Raw genomic sequence first — 21,740 nt, forward strand, 5'->3', positions numbered from 1 at the left:
TTTCATAGGGGAAAAATAGGAATGCATTGTTTTTCTCTTCAGTAATTTTAGGTGAAAACCTGATATTGTTCATCTAAGCCTCTTCAAAGTAGACTCTCCAAATCGTCGTGTGTGTTTTTTTATTTTTTATTAAAACTAGGTAAATCATTTAATATATTATTCTTACCCTTTTGAACACTAAAAGACACCAGATTTCATTAAAAGATGCCCTTGCTTACTTACATGGCTGGAGGGGTAATGTGATAAATCTTTCATTGTGCTCATGGAAATCACAGATTTTGAATATAGTCTGAAACATTCCAAGTATCAGCATTTATCAAAATTAATTGTTAGATCTGGTATTTTTTAAAATATGCTTTATATATGGTTTTATACATCAGTATTCTTAACAATAACTACTTAGTTTTTATTCAGTTTCTTAAGTTTAGGTATATATACCTAGAGAAATACTGAAGGCTATATGGGCATATTATGGAATACTTGGTATAATCATTAATGGTTTATTCCTTGTAATTAATGTGAAATGCATATGGGCAATACATATAGTTCATAATTTAATTCCATTTTGAATGCCATTGAATGAACTCTTAACAGTTAATTTTTCCGGAATAGGAAATCATTTTCTAACCTATGCCTTTTTACTTCACTGTAATTATAGAGGGAAAAAAAAATACAAAGCCTATTTCAGAACAACAGCACCATCTAGGGACCTCTCACCTAATGGCAAGTTCATCCAGGAGAGTCTGCAAACCTGAGCTCAACCTGCAGAGATTAAATGATTTGCCTAAGGCCATACAGGTATGGCAGAACCTAAAGCAAAAAATGGTACATTTCTCTTTAGCAGTTAAACAAGTATAATTGATCTGTTTTTTTGGCCTGTAAAAGTCCTTAGATATAATAAATAGGATTAGAACAAGTTACAAAGAGTAAATTAAAACCTTGAATGTTATTCAAGCCCATTCCTGCTGTTTCTCAGTTTTATATAGACCAGCAGTTCTCAACCTGTGGGTCGCGACCCCTTTGGGGGTCGAACGACCCTTTTACAGGGGTCGCCTAAGACAACAGTAGCAAAATTACAGTTATGAAGTAGCAACGAAAATAACTTTATGGTTGGGGGTCACCACATGAGGAACTGTGTTAAAGGGTCACAGCATTAAGAAGGTTGAGAACCACTGATGTAGACAGTTTATATTGATGTTACCCAGAAACTCAAACATGAACTAATAGATGCATTAATAGGGATTGTTCTTTTTTTTTTTAAGATTTTTGTTTTTATTTTTTATTTTATTTTATTTTTTTTTTATCCTCACCCGAGGATATTTTTCCATTTTTTGTACAGATAGAGTGAGAGGGAGAGAGAGGAAGGGAGAGAGAGAGAGAAACATCGACATGAAGGGACACATCGAGTGGCTGCCACCCACACAACCAACCAGGGCCGGGGACAAACTGCAACCGAAGTACATGCCCTTAGCGGGAACCGAACCCGGGCCTCTCCGGACCGCAGGCCGACACTCTAACCGCTGAGCCAAACTGGCCAGGGCAAGATTTTTGTTTTTAAAAGGTTTTCTGTTTTCTGTTTCTGAGGTGTGTCTGTAGAGCTATGCTCTTGATAACAGAAGAGCAATCCTAAACCTAGGTTTTCATACACAAGTAGCATGAAACACTGCTTTAGTATTTTGGAGTCTAATAGATGAACTCAAGCACTGTCAAGCTAGTAAATTTTTATTTCAGAGTCTGGGTTTTTTTGTTTGTTTGTTTTTAATGAATCATAAGTATATGTACACCATGAACGGGTTGTTTACCTTCAGATATTGCAAACTAGGCAATATCCTGAAATATTTCTCAGGATAAGTAATAATTTAAATTCAGAATTCAGAAAGGACAGCTACCTACCAGTCGTCTATCCTGTTTTAACAAATTGATTGACACTCTTAATACCAAACTATTGGTCCATATTTAGTTCTTTATAATTAAAATAAAAGAAACAACTACATTTATTTCTCTAGTCATATCTAAGATTTTTATTGGATAGCCCCAGTTCAAAGGGTTACCAATGCCCACAACATTGTTCTCCAGGGTCCCAACTGGCCAACAGCTGAAGAGCAGAGTCATTACTTCCAAAGAGCCTGAGTGTGTGGCTAACCCTTTAGCGCAGTACTGTTCCTAAGACTATACTAGGGAGACAGTGGTGTCTTCTCTTTAGACATGAAATATCAAAACTAAATAGAGGTTGAAAAAATTATCCAATTCATTTGTATATGCAGAGCACTCTAGGGGAAGGTGAGTGTAGGGGAGCAGAAAGAGAATGCCATCTTTGCTGGTCAGAGGGGCCTGGTTGAGCTACGAGAAAGCGTAGTTGTCCACTGCAATAAGGAAATAGGAGCAAGGTCAGAGAACAAAAGAAAACAGCACAAAGACACTGTGTATCTATAAGACTAATTACAAAGTAGGATGATTGCCCCTATGCAGGTGTGTCAGGCCATTCCTGGTGGGTGGGAATGCATGGCCTCTATATCATATTCTATTTGACGGACATAAGGGACTTCTTTATAAAGAGAATAAAGGTAATGATGAAATCATAGAAGCTGAGTACCTCAATGAAGATGAGAGTCAGGGTCCCTGCTGAGCAGGCCTGCACACTGATGTTCCCCCTACAAAGCCAGCAGCCAAATCACTCAAGCTGGTACCCAGCTTCACAAAGTAAGATTTTCTTTTTTAGGATTTGGCAGTGAGGATCACTACCATCAGGCAATACTAACCCTGACCACTGGAACGCTGGGCATCCTGATCAGATCTGGCCACATGATTCCTGGAGGTGATGCCTAGAGAACTATAGTGGAGTCAGGTCGTGAATACCATGGCAACCAAGAAACCCACAACAGAAAAAAAGAAAAGTGTATTTAGGTTTGGTTCCAGACTTGAATAGTATGAAGGGCCAAGTTCATTGTGTGGAAAGCATTCCCCAGATTAGGACAGACACAAAAATGCAGCAAGTCCATGACCTAGCTAGCTAGACTCACCTTTTTATTTTTTATTGTTGAAAGTATTACAGATATCCCTTTTTTCCCCATTGACACTCTCCTTCCCGCTCCCACCTCCCTCCTGCCTTCTCCAGCCTAGTGTCTGTGTTGATTGGTTGTGCATATGAGTTTTGGTTTATCTCTTCCCACCCCACCCCTATTTTTCTTAATTAGTGTATGATTTGCATAAAATGCAGATAACTAGGTACAGTTCTGAGTTTTGACAATTATACTCATATAACCATCAATATATAGAACATTTTCATCACCCTACCTAGGAAATTCCTCATCTCTTTGCAGTCAGTTACATCCTCTTCTCCTCCCCCATCCTCTTCCCCTTGCGGAGGTAGTTTTCTATCACCATAGACTCATTTTGCCTGTTCTGAAACTTAATAAAAAGAGAATAACAGCATCTGTTCTTTCTTTCTGCATTCTTTTGCTAAACACATTTTTGAGATTTATCCAATGTGTCTACAATAGTTCCTTTCCTTTATTATTCAGTAGTACTTCATCATATGAATATACCACAATTCATCCCTTCTCCTATGGGGTTTTATCTAGTTTTTAGCTATTATGAATAAAAGCTGGTCTGAACTCGCCCCCCCCCCCCCCCAGCTTTACTGAGATAGAATTGACTGGTATGAACATTCTTAAACAAGTCTTTCTGTGCACATAGGATTTTATTTCTTTTGGATAAAAACCTAGGAGCAAAATTAAGTGGTAAAATAAGTGTTTAATTTTTTAATTTTAAAAAGCTACCCGTTTTCCAAAGTGGTTGTACCATTTTACACTCCACTGTTAATGTTTGAGAGTTCATTACTTCACATCCTTACCAACTTTTTTTTAAATATTTTTTCATTATTGATTTGAGAGAGAGGAAGGGAGAGGGAAAGGGAGATAGAAACATCTATAAGAAAGAACATCTACTGGCCACCTGCATGCCCCACACTGGGGATCCGGCGCACAACCTGGGCATGTGCCCCGACTGGGAATCGAACCAGCCACCTATTGGTGCATGGGTCAGGACTCAACCAGTGAGCTACACCGGCTGGGCCTTACCAACTTTTTTTGTTAATCCTCACCTGAGGATATTTTTCCATTGATTTTTAGTGGGAGGTGGAGGGAGAAACATCCATTGGTTGCCTTCTGCACACCCTCAACCAAGCAGGGATCAAACCTGCAACCCAGATAGGTGCCCTCGTCCAGGAATTGAACCCATGACCTTTCAGTGCTTGAACCAATGCTCTAACCACTGAGCAAAGGCCCAACATTTTTTTCAGTCCATTTGTATTGTCAGTTTCAGCCACTGTGGTTATATTTTGACACAAAACAATTACAGTACTGCAAATAGACTTCTAAGAGCTAATGACACCTGCTGTAATTCTTGACTTTTAACTTCACAGTCTTAGCATAGAAGCTAACTACCCTTCATAGCTTTCACACTTGCATTGCCTATTATATATCCAGTAGAAAACTACCCATTACATTGGTGACTGGAATTGTAAAAATTTAGTTGTTTCCTCTTTAAGAAATCATTTGAGTGCTCACCTCAGCAGCACATATACTATAAAAAACACACACACACCATTTTAGAGATACATGCCAAAATATTGCTTTAAAATAATTGGGAAGGAAATGTTAGGAACTGGGCTGTTTTGACATTTTACCCAACTTAGCTTAAAAAGCTAGCCTGCCAGTTTCATGGACACTGGCAAGACTCAAGACTTCTGGATCAAAAACAAGACTTGATTACCACTGCAATAGCAACAGTCAGAGCTTCATGTTCATGTGTTTACCATCCCCCAAATCCCACAGAAGTGATGCAAAGAACTATCACAATGGATTGCATTACAGAAAAGGAACACTAAGATTTACCACTACTGCCCTGGCCAGTTTGGCTCAGCGGTTAGAGCGTCGGCCTGCGGTCCGGAGAGACCCGGGTTCGGTTCCCACTAAGGGCACGTACTTCGGTTGCAGTTTGTCCCCGGCCCTGGTTGGTCGAGCAGGTGGCAGCCACTCGATGTGTCCCTTCACATCGATGTTTCTCTCTCTCTCTCTCCCTTCCTCTCTCTCCCTCCCACTCTATCTGTACAAAAAATGGAAAAACATCCTCGGGTGAGGATAAAAAAACAAAAAAACAAAAAAAAAGATTTACCACTACTATAGTGGTAAACAAGGCTTTTTCCAGGGGAATACATTACCTCATCCCTCAAGGTTTCTCACAGACACAAATACAATCCTGAGAAATGGCCCAGATAGAGCAGTAAGAGAATCAGTCTTGGCATACCTAACAAGAGCATTCGAGAACACCTAGATCTATAGCTGATTGCTTCTCAGTTTACTCCTCTGCGTGACACCCTCTTGGCCAAACTAGAATTTTTACATGAATGTGCTCCTCCATCAGCTCCTGATTAATCTAACAAAGAGGTTAGAATCTCATGCATTTAATTAAAGCTATTATCCACGAGACTCAAACTTCTTGTACTGACCTCAATTATTCTCTCCAGGTTCCCAGACTGAACAAGTCCAACGGAGTGGAGGTGCAGTACAGGTCTTTAAGCAGCCCATATTTTTTTTTTTTTCAATCCTCACCCGAGGACATTTTTCCACTTTTTGTTCAGGTAGAGTGAGAGGGAGAGAGAGAAACATCGATGCAAAAGGAACACATCGAGTGGCTGCCACCCGCACGACCGATCAGGGCCGGGGACAAACTAAGCAGCCCATATTCTAAGGCCAGACTATTCATTACAACCTGTGGAAGTGAATTTAAACTGATCTGCTAATCTTGGTGTTACTGTCAATAATTAGAGGCAATAGATAGGCTAAAAACCTAACCGAAATGGAGACATCTCATGACTCATTTTCCCCCACATACAAAAAAAAAACAAAGGGTACAGGTCACTTCCACGTGAGTACTGGTAAATGTCCGAGGGCTCTCCACCACACTAAGGTCTGAGGACGAACCAGCAAAGGAGTGACCAGTAATGTGGGAGGAAAACTTGGATAATTTTTTCTTTATTGATTTGAGAGAAAGGGAGAGGGAGAGAGACACTGATGAGAGAGAACATCAATTGGCCACCTCTGCATGCCCCCCACTGGGGATAGGGCCCACAAACTGGGCATGTGTCCTGACCAGGAATCAAACTGGCGAATTCTTGGTGCATGGGTCGACACTCAACCACTGAGCCACACCGGCCAGACTGGGAGGAAAACTTTGAAGGACAGTTAAGAAAAACAGGATTTCAACTGTCAAATATCATTACTAGAGGTCAAGTAAAGTGAAGACCAAGAATGAACCACTGGCCCTGGCCAGTGTTTTTCAGTGGGTTGGGTGTTGTCCAGTGCACTGAGAGGTTGCCAGTTCAATTCTGGGTCAAGGTACATGCCCAGGTTGTGGACTTGATCCTCAGTGGGGGGCATGTATGAAGCAGCCAATAAGATTTCCCTCTCATGTTTATGTTTCTCTAAAAGTCAATGAAAAATCTTCAAAAATAAAAACCACTAGACTTAGCATCAAAGGTAAACTTGACAGCAACAGCCCCTTTAGAGTGGTGTGGGGAAGAAGGGAACCCAACTGCAAGCAGATTCAGGAAATAAGTAGATAACAAAAATATGGTTAACTCTTGGCTTTGCTATAAGGGGTTTGAGGTAGAAGGAATACTGACAAAGATGAGAATGTCTGAAGCCATGAGCTTGATTAGGCAGGAGAAAGGGAAACCCGATGTTCAAATGGGATGAATGTCCCAACAGTTCATCCAGGGGCAAGGCAGAAAATGTAAACACATGCATAGATGACAGGGTGAAAGTAATGGGAATCAGCTGAGTACAAATAAGAAAAGGGTTCAAGAACAGAAGGGCACAGAACAGACTGAGTGGAGTAAATACTGAATGGCGGGCTGTATTAAATGGCTACTTAATTGCTACAGGAAGGACAGCATTTGGGTTTAAAAACAAAAAACTAAAAGTCAGGTGGCTCTTTCCTTTCCATTAGTCTATCACAGGTTTTTAAAGTGGTCCCGGTCATCAGCATTACATGAATACCAGAAATTCAAAGGGCAGGGCCCTGCAATGTTTTAACAAGCTTTCCAGATGGTTTAAAAACCATCAAAACTTAAGCTAAGAAAAGGGTTTCTGCCCTGGCCGGTTTTGCTCAGCGGTTAGAGCATCTGCCTGCGGTCCAGAGAGACCCGGGTTCAGTTCCCGCTAAGGGCATGTACCTCGGTTGCAGTTTGTCCCTGGCCCTGGTTGGTCGTGCGGGTGGCAGCCACTCGATGTGTCCCTTTCGCATCAATGTTTCTCTCTCTCTCTCTCCCCCTCCCACTCTATCTGTACAAAAAATGGAAAAATGTCCTCGGGTGAGGATTAAAAAGAAAAGGGTTTCCTTTTATTAGCCATCTCTTTCACCTCCAGATCACTACAGCTTAAAATGATCACTGCCCTTTCTCAGCTACTTAGAGCAATAGATAAAATCCACAAAAAAGGACAGAAAAGTTCACATCACTACAATTCAGAACATGATTTACCAGCAATAAGGTTTTAATATGTCTGATTTTTTAGATATGAAGATAGAAACATCGATCGGCTGCCTCCTGCAGCATGCCCCCTACTGGGGATGGAGCCCGAAACCCAGGCATGTGCCCTGACTGGGAATTGAACAGGAACGCCTCAGACCATGGGACGACACTCAATCCACTGAGCCACACCCGCCAGGCACATAAAATTATTTTTAAAGAATGATCAGAAATAAAATATCACAAATAGGATTTTTTATTCTTTGTCACCATTAAATGTCTGAATTTTAAACAGATTCTTGGACTGGGGGCTCATAACCATCAGCTCGTTCCACTTTAGCACCTGTCTCATCCCCAGTAGCTTTTCCAGAACTGCTACCTTCACCATGAAGCTCCATGAGTTTTCCCACTAAAAAGAAGAAAATAATTGTTATGGCGTACCATATCTTGAAACAATGGTCCCTCAATATACTATGTAGACATGACCGGAAAAAAAGCCACTATTTGGCAACCCAATAAACCGAAAAAATGTATTTGGCCACATAATTACTTTTCCCCACAGAAATCCAGTGATTTTTCACTTACATTCAAACTTGGGCTTCTTCAGCATTTTGACTTTTCTAACAAAGACATCATGGAGCGGATAAATAGATTGGCAAGCCTTTTCTATGTCTTTTCCAATGCTATCTGGAATCCTGCAAACCAGTTAACACTAGATTAGAATAAATCGACATGGAACACCCACCCCCCTTCATTTAATCCACATAAATCCTCATGTAAGATAGTCTACTACTGCCCCTTTTCAGTGAAGGTGAAATGATCTGAACCATGCAGCTAGGTAGTAGCAAAGTTAGCATTTGAGCCGTATGCCTTTTCCATTACACCCTCCTCTTAGCCAATAGCATGGGAACATCAGAAAAATGTTTAAGTTTTATCATCTGGACATCATATGGGACCGAAACATTTTGTCATCATTTATTCCCATACATCACTAGTTGTGGCGAGTTTTGTCTATTCAGTGTATTTTCTAATTGAGACAAAAGAATCTCCTGTACTTCAAGGCTCACTGCCATGAGATAGCTTCATTAGGATCAATAAACCAAATCACATTTAGCATGCTTTCATTTCAAGGGATGTAGTTAAATGGTTTCACAAACAGGATTTAAACACAGGTGTGACTCCACCTCATCTAAGGGTTATACACTTTTCTTCATCTGAGGGTTAATCAGATTCAGGGTTGTGTTGTGTGAGGGAAAAAACACTTACAATTTATTGACCACTTCTTTCAAGTCATTTGTCTGCACCTCTCGGGTCATGATTTCCATCATCTTCTTCCGGATTTGGCGTACCTGTTGATGCTGAGCGTAAGAGGTCTTCCGAATCTGATTGTTGCGTTTTTTAGTAAAACCAACACAGAATAGACGAAGCAAATAACCATCGGTAGTCTTGACATCAACATGAGCTTCAATCATCGTCTAGTGAAAAAAAAATGTCAAACATAGCAGGTTTTAATGTTATTAACTTTTATCCCTCAAATTCTAATATAAAAAAGCTGGAATGTCAAGTACTCATCACACAATATAAAGTATATCAATTACATGTCATATTCCCAGAATTAACTCCCTTGATGTTAACTTACCAAATTCTTACTATCCTTCATATCCAATTAAGTAATTTCTCTCAATAGTCCTCCCTCCTCCTCTCTATCCTCATGACTGCAACAGCACCCACTCCCAGTTTTTACAAATTCATGAGAGCCTTTAACCTTCTTCCCCTTCAATCAACTGTACAACTCTGCAACAACAGAGGAAAGTAAGTTCTATGAGAGACTCTACAATATGGACATTTACATTTATTCCATCTTTTAATATCTGAATAGGTAAAATGTTATTAACGCTAAATGCATATACTTCTAAATGTCCTTTATGTTCCAAACTAAAGCCATGCTAAGGATTAAATATTAAATATTCAATTTCACAGCTAAAGTACAATTTAAAAATTCATTAGTCATATTACTGCCTAAATTTAAAAACCAAATCTTACGTAGCAACAAAACTACATTTTGTAAATTGCATACCTTAGTTTAAAAAATTTACATTTTGTCATCATTTATTCTCATATACAAAATATCCCCAAACTGGATAGTTAGCCAGACACATCTGAACCAATGCAGTTATTTCCTGTAACAATCACACTAATGTTTACTAAATGCTGTGTCAAGCTCTGTGCAAAACATGGAATTCTTCCTAACTCCATGACATGACACTCCTACCTACATCTTAGAGACAAACCAAGGCTTAGCAAGTTCTAAGTTACTTGCCAAAGTGAAAACAATTGGGAAATGGAACCAAGATTTCAACTTCACACCAGAGGCTCTGCTACTTCTATTATACTTTATCACCAGAGGAAATCGAGACTAGCCCACACCACCCTTTCACTTCAAAATCCAGTAGATTTTGCCAGGCCTGTGTGGCTCAGTGGTTGAGTGTCCACTCATGCACCAAGAGGTGGCTGGTTCAATTCCCAGGTGGGGCACACAGGAGGGGGCCAATCGATGTTCTCTCTCATCGACGTTTCTCTCTCCCTCTCTAATATCAATAAAGAAAAAAAAAATTTTTAATCCAGTAGATTTTGGGGTCCAAAGATATTCTGAAGACAGGCAAAACTAAAAACCCGAATCTAGACATTCCTCAATCAGCCACTAACCTATGCAGCAAAAAAAATACAAAACCACCCCCAGCCCCATGTTAAATCTTGAACTTATTCTAAATAAATAGGAGGACCATAACTTTTGCTCACTGCTGTTGCTCAAGTCGGAGTGCCAATTCCAAAATAAGCAAGAAAACAAGTTTTTACAATAAAATCTAAACCTCGACTATATGATATGCTCCTTGCTGTAACGACACCACCACATGACATTACACTTTGTTCACCCATGCCATAGCACCATGACTCTAAGGAACTTCTGTTCTCACCTGCCATTTTTTGACCATTGAGCACATCTTGTCACGGGTAAGATCCATGCCATGGAAATTAGTCAGGCAGTTTTTACCCTGAACATCTTCAGTAATTAGCTTGAATTTCCTAAATGCAACTTCATCATTCTGCAGATCAGCTAGGCTCACTTCAAAAACACGGCCCTTGAGACCATCGGAAGCAATTTCTATAAAACAAGAATCAATTGTCTTATTAGCATCACTAACCACATAAGCAAAGTCAAGCCAACAAAGATAATGTTCACGGATAAAGTTGAGTTCAGAAAGCTAATGGTAAATTATATAAAGACCTTAACTTTTGTTAACCAAATCCATGTGGACACCAATGACTTGACAGTGCCCATTAAAAGCTCAAAATTACTCAGGCACATTTTCTTAGAAATTCTAAAATACGCTTCTACAAGTGTCATCCCCAAAACAAGCACCACAGGAGCCAAAGCTGCAACCAAGTGCTGACATGTCCTTAGTCTCCCATCACAGGAACAATAGTAGACCAAGACACATAGACGTCTCAATTGAAGAAAAGTTCAAGAAGGTACTCACTGGTTCCTTGAGTTCTGGTGACCAGTGTTTTTCCAATATTTCTTATATTGAACATAGCTGGTGCTTTCACATCATACCAATCTTTCTTAGAAAATGGATCAACCCTGGATTTTAAAAAAAAGTGCTTAGGTTTTATCGCAGATCACACAATTCTTGATTTTTTTCTTTCCTGATTCTAACGTAGACACTGCAGTCAACTATTCTGTTCCTCGCAGAGGTGAAAGGGCACATGTAAATCTAGTTCTTCCCACGGTGTCCGTCTCACTGCTAAGCCACACACGCACCTTCTCCCCACCCTACCCCTACCCCTACCCCTACGGGTCCTTCCCCCAGGCAGCACTGCCTCCAAGTAACATGCACGTCTCTCGAACTTGACTGGCCCATGAAGACACGTACTGGGAACCCAGACTCTCTCAGAAGCCTCACGAGAGCCTCGTTGGAGGTCCCAGGTTCCTCTCAGCCCAAGCAGAAGAGCGGCGCGGGGTCCTGGGCGGACAAGAGTGTCTTCCTCAACTCCAGCTCCTGCAGAGCTATCCATTACCCGTGGAACCTACCAGGCCTGTGAGCCCACGGTCCGAACAGGCCAGCCCCGCGTCGCAGCAGCAAGCCGGCTCAAAAGGGCACGCACAGGCCCAGAAAGCCAGGGGAAAGACAGCGGGCCCGCCGCGACGCAGCACTCGCATCTGCCAGGCCGCGGCTGGGAGTTGACCAACCCAGCACGGCAAACTCAATCCGACTGGCATCCTCGCCATCCAGCCCACGCCGCGACCCAGAACCCTCCCGCCGACTCTAGCAGGGCCCCAAAAAGCGGAGTCACGACAGTCGCCACTTACACTTTCTTCTTGGCTCCCTTTTTGCCGCCTTTCGTAAGGCGCTTGTTCTTGCCCACCGCCATGGTGCCGCAGAGAGAGCCAAAAGGACGGAAGTGCAACTCGCGCGAGAACTTAGGCGTATGCAACGGGGCGGGGCGCGCCGCCGACGTGACCTTTGACCTCTGCGTTTCGCGGACCTTATGAATATCGCGGCAATAGAAAGGCTCTTCCCCGACTGCAGCTGCGACAGCGCCCTCAAGTGTAGGGAGCCTGCTCGCCGGGAGGCTGCGCTCCACCAGCGCCGGCGCTGGCGGCCTGAGGTGCAGGCCTCGGGTTACCCGTGGTTTCCTGGCTCTGATGCCGGGAATCAAGTTTCCGTGGAAGGAGACGCCCATTCAACCCCGTTCAAAGCTGAACTCACCATCTCGCCTTTAAACCTGATTCTCTCCAGAGCATGGGGTTTGGAATCGGCAGATCCAGGTTCAAACGCTACTTGTCAACAATCTTTAGCCTTGTGACCTGTCTATGCCTCAGTTTCCTCCTATTTTAAGGAGGTAGCAGCCCTAGCCGGGTGGCTCACTTGGTTAGAGCGATGTCCCGCACATCAAAAGGTTGTAGGTTCGATTCCTGGTCAGTTAATAAAAAAAACCTTTTTAAGGAAAAATAAAATGAAGATAGTAATATAATCTACCTCACAAGATTGTTAGCAGGATTAAACAAGTATAATTTCGGAGGTATGCTTGTAGATATGGGTACTGGTTCGTGGGATATGTTAGCTTTGTGAACATCCATCAAGCTGTAGCTTGTTTATACTTTTATATGTTTCCCATGCATTGATGTATAGGGTGTGTGTGTGTGTGTGTGTGTGTGTGTGTGAGTGACGTGAACTCTGCTGATTGGTTCCCTGGGGGGCTATGGTTCCAGTGCTCCCAGGTTCCCAGATTTGTGTGTGTGTGTGTGTGTGTGTGTGTGTGAAATCAAATTGTTCAAATTTTGCAACTAATCCCAAAACCTTTTTTTTTTAATTGTAGGGGTTTAATATATACCCTGGTTTGCTGTGGCCCACTAGCTTCAAGGCGCAGTCTCTGGAAAGCTGGCCGCGCAGACTTGGACCTCAGACAGTGACACGTTAGTTCCCCTCTCTAACTTCCCCTCTGGGCGAACAACAAACCAACCGGGAAAGAACCCTTTGACCAAGCCACACACGACCCCCACTCACAACGCCCCTCAAGCCTTTAAATCCTTGGTAATCCCTTCCAGTCCTTCTGGCCTCCATCCCCACCCCCTCCTCCCTACCCCCACCTTCTAAAACATTCTTCCTGAACCTCCAATCCTAAAATTTTTCAGTATTTCTCTTAATCTCAGTTGTTTATAGGCTAGTTGCAAAGTCTTGACCTCACAACAATATGAATATTCTTAATCCTACTGAACTGTACATTTAAAATGGTTAAGATGGTACATTTTATGTTAGTTTTTTATGTTGTTTTTTTCACCACAATTAAGACAAAAATATAACGGGAGGGGAGGGACATCTGTAATACTTTCAACAATAAAGTTAAATTTTAAAATATATATATTTTTGGAGAGAGAGATATCTCTCTCAAAGTCCGTAGCCAAGCCTACACACCCTCTTTTATCAAGCCCTACTCACTTTCCCCTTTTCATCCTCACCACCTCTTGGCCTTTACCAGTTACTGAGCTCCAGTCGTCTAGAACTGTTTAAAATCCCCTGAACAAATGATTTTCTCTTCCTTCATTCCTTTTCCCTCACCAGCAGGCAAATACCTGTGCATTTTCCAGACAGCTCAGTTTTTCTTCTTTTGGTAAAAGATTCATTCCCCCAAACAGGCTCCCAGGGAACCTAGCACCGCTTAACTTCTTAGTAACTATTGATTAAACGTGTCCCTTTCTCACCGTGAGCAGCCTTTTTCATATTTGTACTCCATCTCATAGCACATAGTAGGCCCTCATAATATTTGTTGGATGAACAAATAAGAGGTAGATGACATTAGTGGCTGGTCCCAATTTTTATACTTTATGGATCAAGTCAGACATTCAGAATAATTATGGGAACCAATAGGACTACAATTTTTTAATTTCACTACATTATAAAACAAAAAACAACTGCCATTTACTATCAACATGACTTTATTTTAAAATTATTTTGTTCCCCCAAAATAAAAATAAAGAACATATCCTCTAAAAGGTCCAGCCTTTTGTTTTCTTTTTCTGTGAATAAAAGGTCAATCCTTTGATTGATTTATTTTTTTTATCAAATTTTTTTCTTTATTTATTTTAAAACTAGAGGAAGGAAGAAGGAGAGATAGAAACATCGGTGAGAGAGAACATCGACTGGCCACCTCCTGCACGCCCCGCACTGGGGATCGGGCCCACAACCTGGACATGTGCCCTGACTGGGAATCAAGCTGGCGACCTCTAGGTGCATGTGTTGACCGCTCAGCCACTGAGCAACACCGGCCGGGCAAAAGGTCAATCCTTTTAAATAAATCAGCTTTATTTAAAAAACTATAGACATTATTTTTCTTGTCTAATTGCAGACTGGTGAAAATTAGTGACCAGTAGAAATCAGTGAGTCCTTCTAAATATAATATTGAGTCTAATAAACTCTACATTCTATACTTATAGTAATCTTGACTAAGTTTATTTTTTAAGTGACAATTCACTAGTTTAAAACTTTCCCAATGGAAAATATTATAGACTTGGAGGCTACATACCCCAAAATAAAAACCAAACTTGATTTCTTTCTGGTCAGATTTCTCTTTCTGCTGAAGAATGAAAAAGCCACAGGGGAGGCATTAATTAAATCAGCTGCATTTGTTTTATTCTGGCAACACCAGCACCTAAGGGATTTGTCAGAAGTGTGTATTTCAGTCTTCAACTTTGTGTTGTAATAAAAGCTTTAAAAAAATTTTTCCCTGATGCTTACATTAAATGGAGCAATCATCAGTCTAAATTATACTGAAAAAAAGACAACATGGGGATGTATAATCAGTTTACTGGGTCTCAACCATCTGAGAATTTCAAAATTAAGATAGAATACAGTGGAATAGAAAAAAAATGTCAGAATCTATCAAACCTAGTAAGGTGTCAATATTTCATTAATTACTGATTTGTGACTAATTAGTCATTTGTGACTAATCTATTAAATCTATCCAATGTTGCTGGAATTTTTATTACTGTGCTTTTTTTATTTCCAAATGTTCCATTAGTTATTTTCCATTTATATCACTGTAGTTTCTTACTCTTTGCAGGCATCTTCAGTATATACTTAAACCCAGTATGCATAATTGTTTTATGGTCACTGTATGATAGTTCCAGAATCTGAAGTCTCTGCCAACCTTTCTGTTGTCTATTTTTGGCTCGTGAAAGTCAAGTTTCCTTGAGTTCCTAGTTATATTTGGGTAACGGTCCTTGCTTTAAGGGCTAGGATAAAGATATCCTCTTCCAGAAAGAATATGCATATCCTGCCAGAGTCCATTTAATTTTTGGTGGGTTTTTTGCTTGTTTGTTCAGTCTTTTTATTTATTTGGGTTTTTTTTAGTCCTCACCCGAGGACATTTTTTGATATTTTGTTCAGATAGAGTGGGAGGGAGAGAGAGAGAGAGAAACATCAACGTGAAAGGGACACATCGAGTGGTTGCCACCCACACGACCCAACCAGGGCCGGGGACAAACTGCAACCGAGGTACATGCCCTTAGCGGAAACCGAACCCGGGTCTCTCCAGACCGCAGGCCGACGCTCTAACCGCTGAGCCAAACTGGCCAGGGCTTATTTGTTTTTTTAATTGAGCTTTTGGCTTTAGGCTTCCTGGGCAACCCAGGAGGTTCCAACAAGCTCTGATTCTGGGTTGGTGACTACATGGCGATGTGGAAGAGTGGCACCTCAGAGGGCTTAGCAGCTCCATGCCCCTTCTCTGTACCTTGCCGTATGCATCTCTTCCATCTGGCTGTTCCTGAATTACATCCTTTTAGAATAAGCCAGTAATGTGGTCTGTAAAATGTTTCTCTGAGTTCTGTGAATGGCTCTAGCAAATTAATTGAACCCAAGGAGAGGAGAAGGTCATTGGGACCTCCAATCTATAGCTGCTCCCTCCAAAGCACAGGATTTGAGATTGGCACCTAAATGGGGAGCAGCAGTCCTTAACCTGTGGGATCTGACACTATCTATAGGCACAGAGTGTCAGAATTGCTTGTTGGTTTGGGAGCACCTCCCACACACGTTGGAATGGGTTTCAGAATTCGCATCGTTTTCTCCCAGCCAGTAAATACTTCTCATCTCATTTCCTTTCCTTCTCAGCTGCAGCCCATGGTTTTCTCACCAAAACTTACTTGCAACCTTATCCTGCCCTGAAAACCCTAAGCCTAGTTCAATATGCAGTCTACCTTCCATGGTCCTATTGCCCTCAGTTTTGTTTTGTTTTGTTTCAGTCCTCTTTGTGTCTATGACCATGTGCAGTCCCCTCCCACACTGATTCTGGGCTTGTTCATGTGACTTGCTTTAGTCAAGGGACATTAGCAGTTATGACTGAAGCAATGGCTTAAAAAATGCTGGCATATTTGGGTCTTGCTCTCTTTCTGCTCTTTAGAATACTTGAGCTCACTATCTTAAGAAACCTGAGCTAGCCTGCTGGAGAATCATTTGTAGCAGAATAAGTAAACGCAGCTGAGTTCTCTCCAGAACAACCAGTCTACCAACCATCGGTATTTGAGTAAGGCCAGAACAGAACCATCCAGCTGACACATAGAGAAGTAATGTTTATTGTTTTAAGTCATTAAGTGTTGGGAGAATTTGTTTTGCAGCAAAAACATACATTTTCTATATCCTTACATTTACTCTTACCATCATAGCATGGTCAAAGAAAACTGCACATTTCAGACTGGAACTATTAGAAATTAATGGAATCATACCTCATTTGGGTCTTTGGGCTCCCTTTCAGTCCTTTTATCTGTCAGGTACCCTTCCCCTGCCTCCCAGTGTCTGACTATTCCAATCCCTCACATATTCCTCCTGTCCCCACCTCAGCCCTATCCTTTGTCATGTTTAGAGAACAATCTTCTTGACTACTTCAAATAATGTAGGGGCTTGCAGGCTATAGTAAGGACTCTGGACATTTTTCTGTGTAGAATGAAAAGCCATTGAAGGATCTTGAGCATCGGAGTGGCACTGTGGCTGCCATGTAGAGAATACAATGTAGTAAAGCAAGAGTAGAATCAAGAAGTTAAAAGAGATGTGGTAGCTTAGTCTAGGGAGATAGAGGAAGAAGTACACAGGGTGGAGAGTGGTAGAAACAGGACACCATTCATGGAGACGAAGATGCAGATGACATCCTCTGGAGCTGTGAAATGCTGTTGCCCTAGGTGGAGGGATGCAGTGAAAATTCTGGTTATATTTTGAACATAGGAACCAACAGAATTTGTGATGAATCGTTATGTGGGAAGAAAAAAGAGGAATCAAGGATAATCACATTATATTACAATGATTGGGGTGGAGGGGGGTACCTATTGTATACCCGCTGGGTGGAAAGCAGACTATCCTAAATATCTTTCTTTGTATACTAGTCTTGAATGAATGAGTGAAGAACTCATTAATGAATCCTGATTAATATTATTACTTTATAGCAAATTACCCATTTTATTTGGGAATATAGTTTTTCTCCTTGCTTTTTTATTTACAAAGTGAAATAATGAGTTCTCATTGTAGAGGTGTTATAGATGGGACTATTGAAATGTGCTCTACACCAGTGCTTCCCAAAGCCAAGTCATCAGAACAGTTTAGAGATCAACAAACCCAGTTGGCAATGATCCAAGGGGCTTTTGACAGAATTAAATCAATTGTGTCACCAAACACACTACTTAGTTCAGCTGACTTTTTCCTCTATAGTAAAACTTTGGCTATTAAGGAAATAGTACACTGACTTGCATTCTGGCTTAAGCTCATCCTGTTGCCAAGTTGCACCTTTTGTCGCAGAACTAAGGATCAGATAGATTCCCTAAATGCTGCCAAATATTTTATGGGGCCTGCCAAACACATTAAAAGCCTGGTAAATTTCTTAACGTCCAAAGATAATCTTCAGAGTTATACAGAGGAGGTAATGTATTTAAAATTAAAAAGTGAAGTTTTTGAAAGGACTTCAAAAAGTTTAAAGGCAGCAAGATGTAGTAGAAAGAATATGGATTTTGTAGTCAGATTTGGTTTCAAATCACTGCTCTATCATCTAGTATGTGACTTTATATTTTCTTTCTTTTTTTTTTTTTAATAATTTCCCACCAGTAAGTGAGAATAATACTGTTGAATGACAAATTTTCAACCAAATAAATTTTAAAGACCTAATTGGCTTTATTGAATAATTAATGAATCAGGCAGCATCCTATCTAGCAAATAAAAAGGAGTTCTACAGAGCTATAGCAAAGGAAAAGTTTTTAAAGGTGCAAAGGGGGTGAAAGAAAAGGAAATTATTAGCAAAGAATGCATTGTTTCAAGCAAGGTCATCCTCCTAAGGGGAACTGAAGGGGTCTATTGGGAAGATTATCTCATTAGGACTACCAGGTAATTCCATGTTGACTAGTTAAAAGTTAGATTTTTGGGAAAATGAAACTGCAATTCATTTAAGTATTAAATCTTAACTTGCTGATGTAGGGCCTAGCACAAGTTACTTCATTTTGGGCCTGCGTCTCATTTTTTAATAATACCTATCTCCTGCGGTTATTGTAAGCTTTAAGTGACAAAATATACATTAGAAGCCTAGAACAGGGCTTAGCATATAGTAGGCACTCAGTAACTATTTACTCTCCTTTTCTCTCTCCAAAATAAATGTCAGCTGCCCACTCACATTCATGTCAACACTTCTCTATAGTTAACTTTGTTAAATGTCAAGTGTTGCTCTTATTGGAGTCATTTCCCTTGCATACCCTTTCCTGGGTGGTTTGTTGTGGACAGCAGATAGGAAGAAGGAACTAGTTCCAGAAGACAGAGCAAGAGAATTGAGAAGGAAATCTGAGATTAAATCTGTACACAGTGATCTTAGTGTCATTACAAAAGTACAGTTGTACAATCAAATTAGAGTCCTTATTACCATTGCTATCACTGAGAACAGCACATATCCGGGAGACACTCACTTTCCCCGCCAATACCCGCAACAGTCGTTGTTGCTGTTTTGAGATGGGAATTGAAACCACTTTCCTCACACTGTAAGAGTACAAATGGTGGGACTTTCCTTCTGGTCAACAACATTTCATAAAGTGAAAATTGAGGGCTGAAATCTAGTCTGGCCACTATTTAGTATCATGTAGATCTGGGTTCAGTCTCACCTTATCATAGAGTAGTTTGACTTAAGAAAAGTTTTTAATCTTTCTGAATTTGTTTCTCTTTACTCTAATAATTGGAAGTTCAGTTCAAGGTCAACATGTACAACTCCAGGGAGGCCACTCACATAGATTGCACAGAGAGTTAAACAACTTTGTTCAGAAACTGTAACAAAGACCTAAATAGTGGCATAAACCAGTAGAAATTATTTCTTACTTATGTGACTGTCCCAGTGTATATGGTCCAGAGCTGATGTATAGGCGCCATAGTGTTGGAGACTTAGATTTTAATGATTTCATCAGTCTTATTCTCTACCCTTTGTAATGTGTTGGTCTCATCCATGTGGCCCAAGATGAAAAGTCAACAGTTAATCCAGCAGAGAGGGAAAGCAATGAGGAGGGCATGTTCCTTACCTTGCAGAGTACCAGCCACAAGTTCCACACCCCATTCTGCTCATAGCACTTTGCTGTCCTGAGCTGTAAGAGATGATGGGAGATGCAAACCTTGGTTATAAAGCCATGTGCCCGCCAAAAATTCTATTACTTTTCAAGAATGGAAGAATGGATATTTAGGAACAACTACTCTCTGTTTGCCTCTACTTTAAGGTTTCTGTGAAAATTAGCCCTGGCCAGTTTGATTCAGTGGTTAGAGCGTTGGCCTGTGGTCCAGAGAGACCTAGGTTCTGTTCCCGCTAAGGGCACGTACCTCGGTTGCAGTTTGTCCCCGGCCCTGGTTGGGTCGTGTGGGTGGCAACCACTTGATGTGTCCCTTTCACGTCGATGTTTCGTTCTCCCTCCCTCTCTATCTGAACAAAAAAATGGAAAAAAAAGAAAAAAAAATTAAATATATAGCAAAGTACATGACACAAAGTAGATGCTCAAAAAAGTTCTTCCTTTCTGTTTTTCCATACCTTTAATCTCACCCTTTACCAAAGTAGGGAACTTATTTCCAACAGCCATTTATTACCAGTACATTTACAACACATAAGAATTTTATAGATTTCTTTCTTCTTTTTTTTTTTTTTTGTTAACTGGCTAATCACAAAGTTTATCTCTTTTAATAGTGTGGAATACTATAATAGATGTATGGAAGATGCTGCAGAAATAGAAAGCTTGGTAAAGGGAAGCACCAGAAAGAACCTTGAATGTGCTGATTTTGATCAGAAGCTTGGTTATGGCTATAAGCAAATTTATGTGAGCAATTCAGGGGACCCCACCATAGTCGGGGTCCAAATGACTATGAAAGTCACTTTGACCTGTTACTTAAGAGATAAATTAGTGTTCTGGAGAAGAAAGGATCTTGAGGGAATATAGTCTGGGCTTGGGTAGAAATATTTTTTATAATCAGGAGAGAAAAGCTACCTCAAAGGTCAGATATAGAGAAAAGTGCTTTTGACAATATGGGGAGTACACAAACAATGATTTAAAAGAAAGTGCATTCAGCCCTGGTTGGTTTGGCTCAGCAGTTAGAGCATTGGCCCTCAGACCAAAGAGCTGCAGGTTCAATTCTGGTCAAGGTCATGTACCTGGGTTGCAGTTCGGTTGGGGTGGTGCAGGAGGCAAACAATTGATGTATCTCTCTCACATCGATGTTTTTCTCTCTCTCTCTCTCCCCACTCAATCTGAAGATAAATGGAAAAATATCCTCAGGTGAGGATTTAAAATAATTTAAAAAGTAAAAGAAAGTGCATTCATTTATGTATTTATTCATTCATTAGTGGTGGGCACTGTGAAACAGGGGGAAGAAACATAGGCTGTGGTGCTTGCTGCAGCAGCACATATACCAAAATTAGAACACAGAGATCAGCATGGCCCCTGCAAAGGATGATGCACAAATTCATGAAGCATCCCATATTTAAAAGAAATAAAACATAGGCTGTGCCTTCAAGAATCTTCATATGCTAAGGAGATTGAGTAATGTAGGCCCATATACCTACTTACACATTGACTAATCTATATATGGATTCTACTGAGTGACACCTTCAAATGGTACAGTAAAACAGCAATGTATACTGCATAAAGTCCATGCATAGTCAAGTCAAATTACAAAACCTTTGAAAACATTATGCATGTTGTTCATACTTTTGGTTGGAATAAATATCCACATACACACTTCTATCCTCTGCTCCCAAAATCTGTATTGCAAATAGCAGAGAGTCTCCTCTTAAATAGCGTGGAGATCCTTTTAAATAGGATCTCTGCAGTGGTATTCATTGCAACAGATTTTTACTTTAAATAAGATATTTATTTATTCAATAATATTATCTAAATGTTTAAGACCTCAAAAATTTAGATACTATTTAATTTGCAATTAATTGACATGGCTTCAATCCCAGCTTCCCTCTCCATCCCCCAACTAGTCTTGTAATCACTGGCAAATCACTTAATCCCTCTGATCTCTAGGTTCCTATAAAATGGAGATAGTAGTACCCACCCTATCCACCTCACAGGATTATTGCCATGATCTCAGTAGAAGTAAAAACAACAACCACCTAGAACAGCGATTTTTTTTTTAATGCCATAGTTTCAGGCATT

At 40.6% G+C, this 21,740-nt stretch overlaps 1 protein-coding gene, 1 non-coding gene and 1 pseudogene across 2 annotated transcripts; 1 reads left to right on the forward strand and 2 right to left on the reverse strand.

Moving 5' to 3' along the window:
- Positions 1-7,764: 7,764 nt before the first annotated feature.
- On the reverse strand, positions 7,765-12,001 carry RPS3A (ribosomal protein S3A). The gene is made up of 6 exons (XM_036241404.1): positions 11,904-12,001; positions 11,071-11,174; positions 10,507-10,694; positions 8,798-9,006; positions 8,117-8,226; positions 7,765-7,940 (listed from the first exon to the last, which is right to left on the reverse strand). Exons 1-6 carry the CDS (start codon positions 11,963-11,965, stop codon positions 7,819-7,821), a joined length of 795 nt encoding a protein of 264 aa, XP_036097297.1. The 5' UTR covers positions 11,966-12,001; the 3' UTR covers positions 7,765-7,818.
- Positions 8,440-8,511, reverse strand: LOC118616654. The gene has a single exon (XR_004956639.1). It is a non-coding gene; the product is annotated as a small nucleolar RNA SNORD73 (small nucleolar RNA).
- An 8,963-nt stretch (positions 12,002-20,964) lies between the features above and the next one.
- Positions 20,965-21,064, forward strand: LOC118616628 (annotated as a pseudogene).
- Positions 21,065-21,740: the final 676 nt, after the last annotated feature.

Source organism: Molossus molossus, unplaced genomic scaffold (assembly GCF_014108415.1).
Source record: "Molossus molossus isolate mMolMol1 unplaced genomic scaffold, mMolMol1.p scaffold_m16_p_4, whole genome shotgun sequence".
In the NCBI taxonomy this organism is placed as follows: Eukaryota; Metazoa; Chordata; class Mammalia; order Chiroptera; family Molossidae; genus Molossus; species Molossus molossus.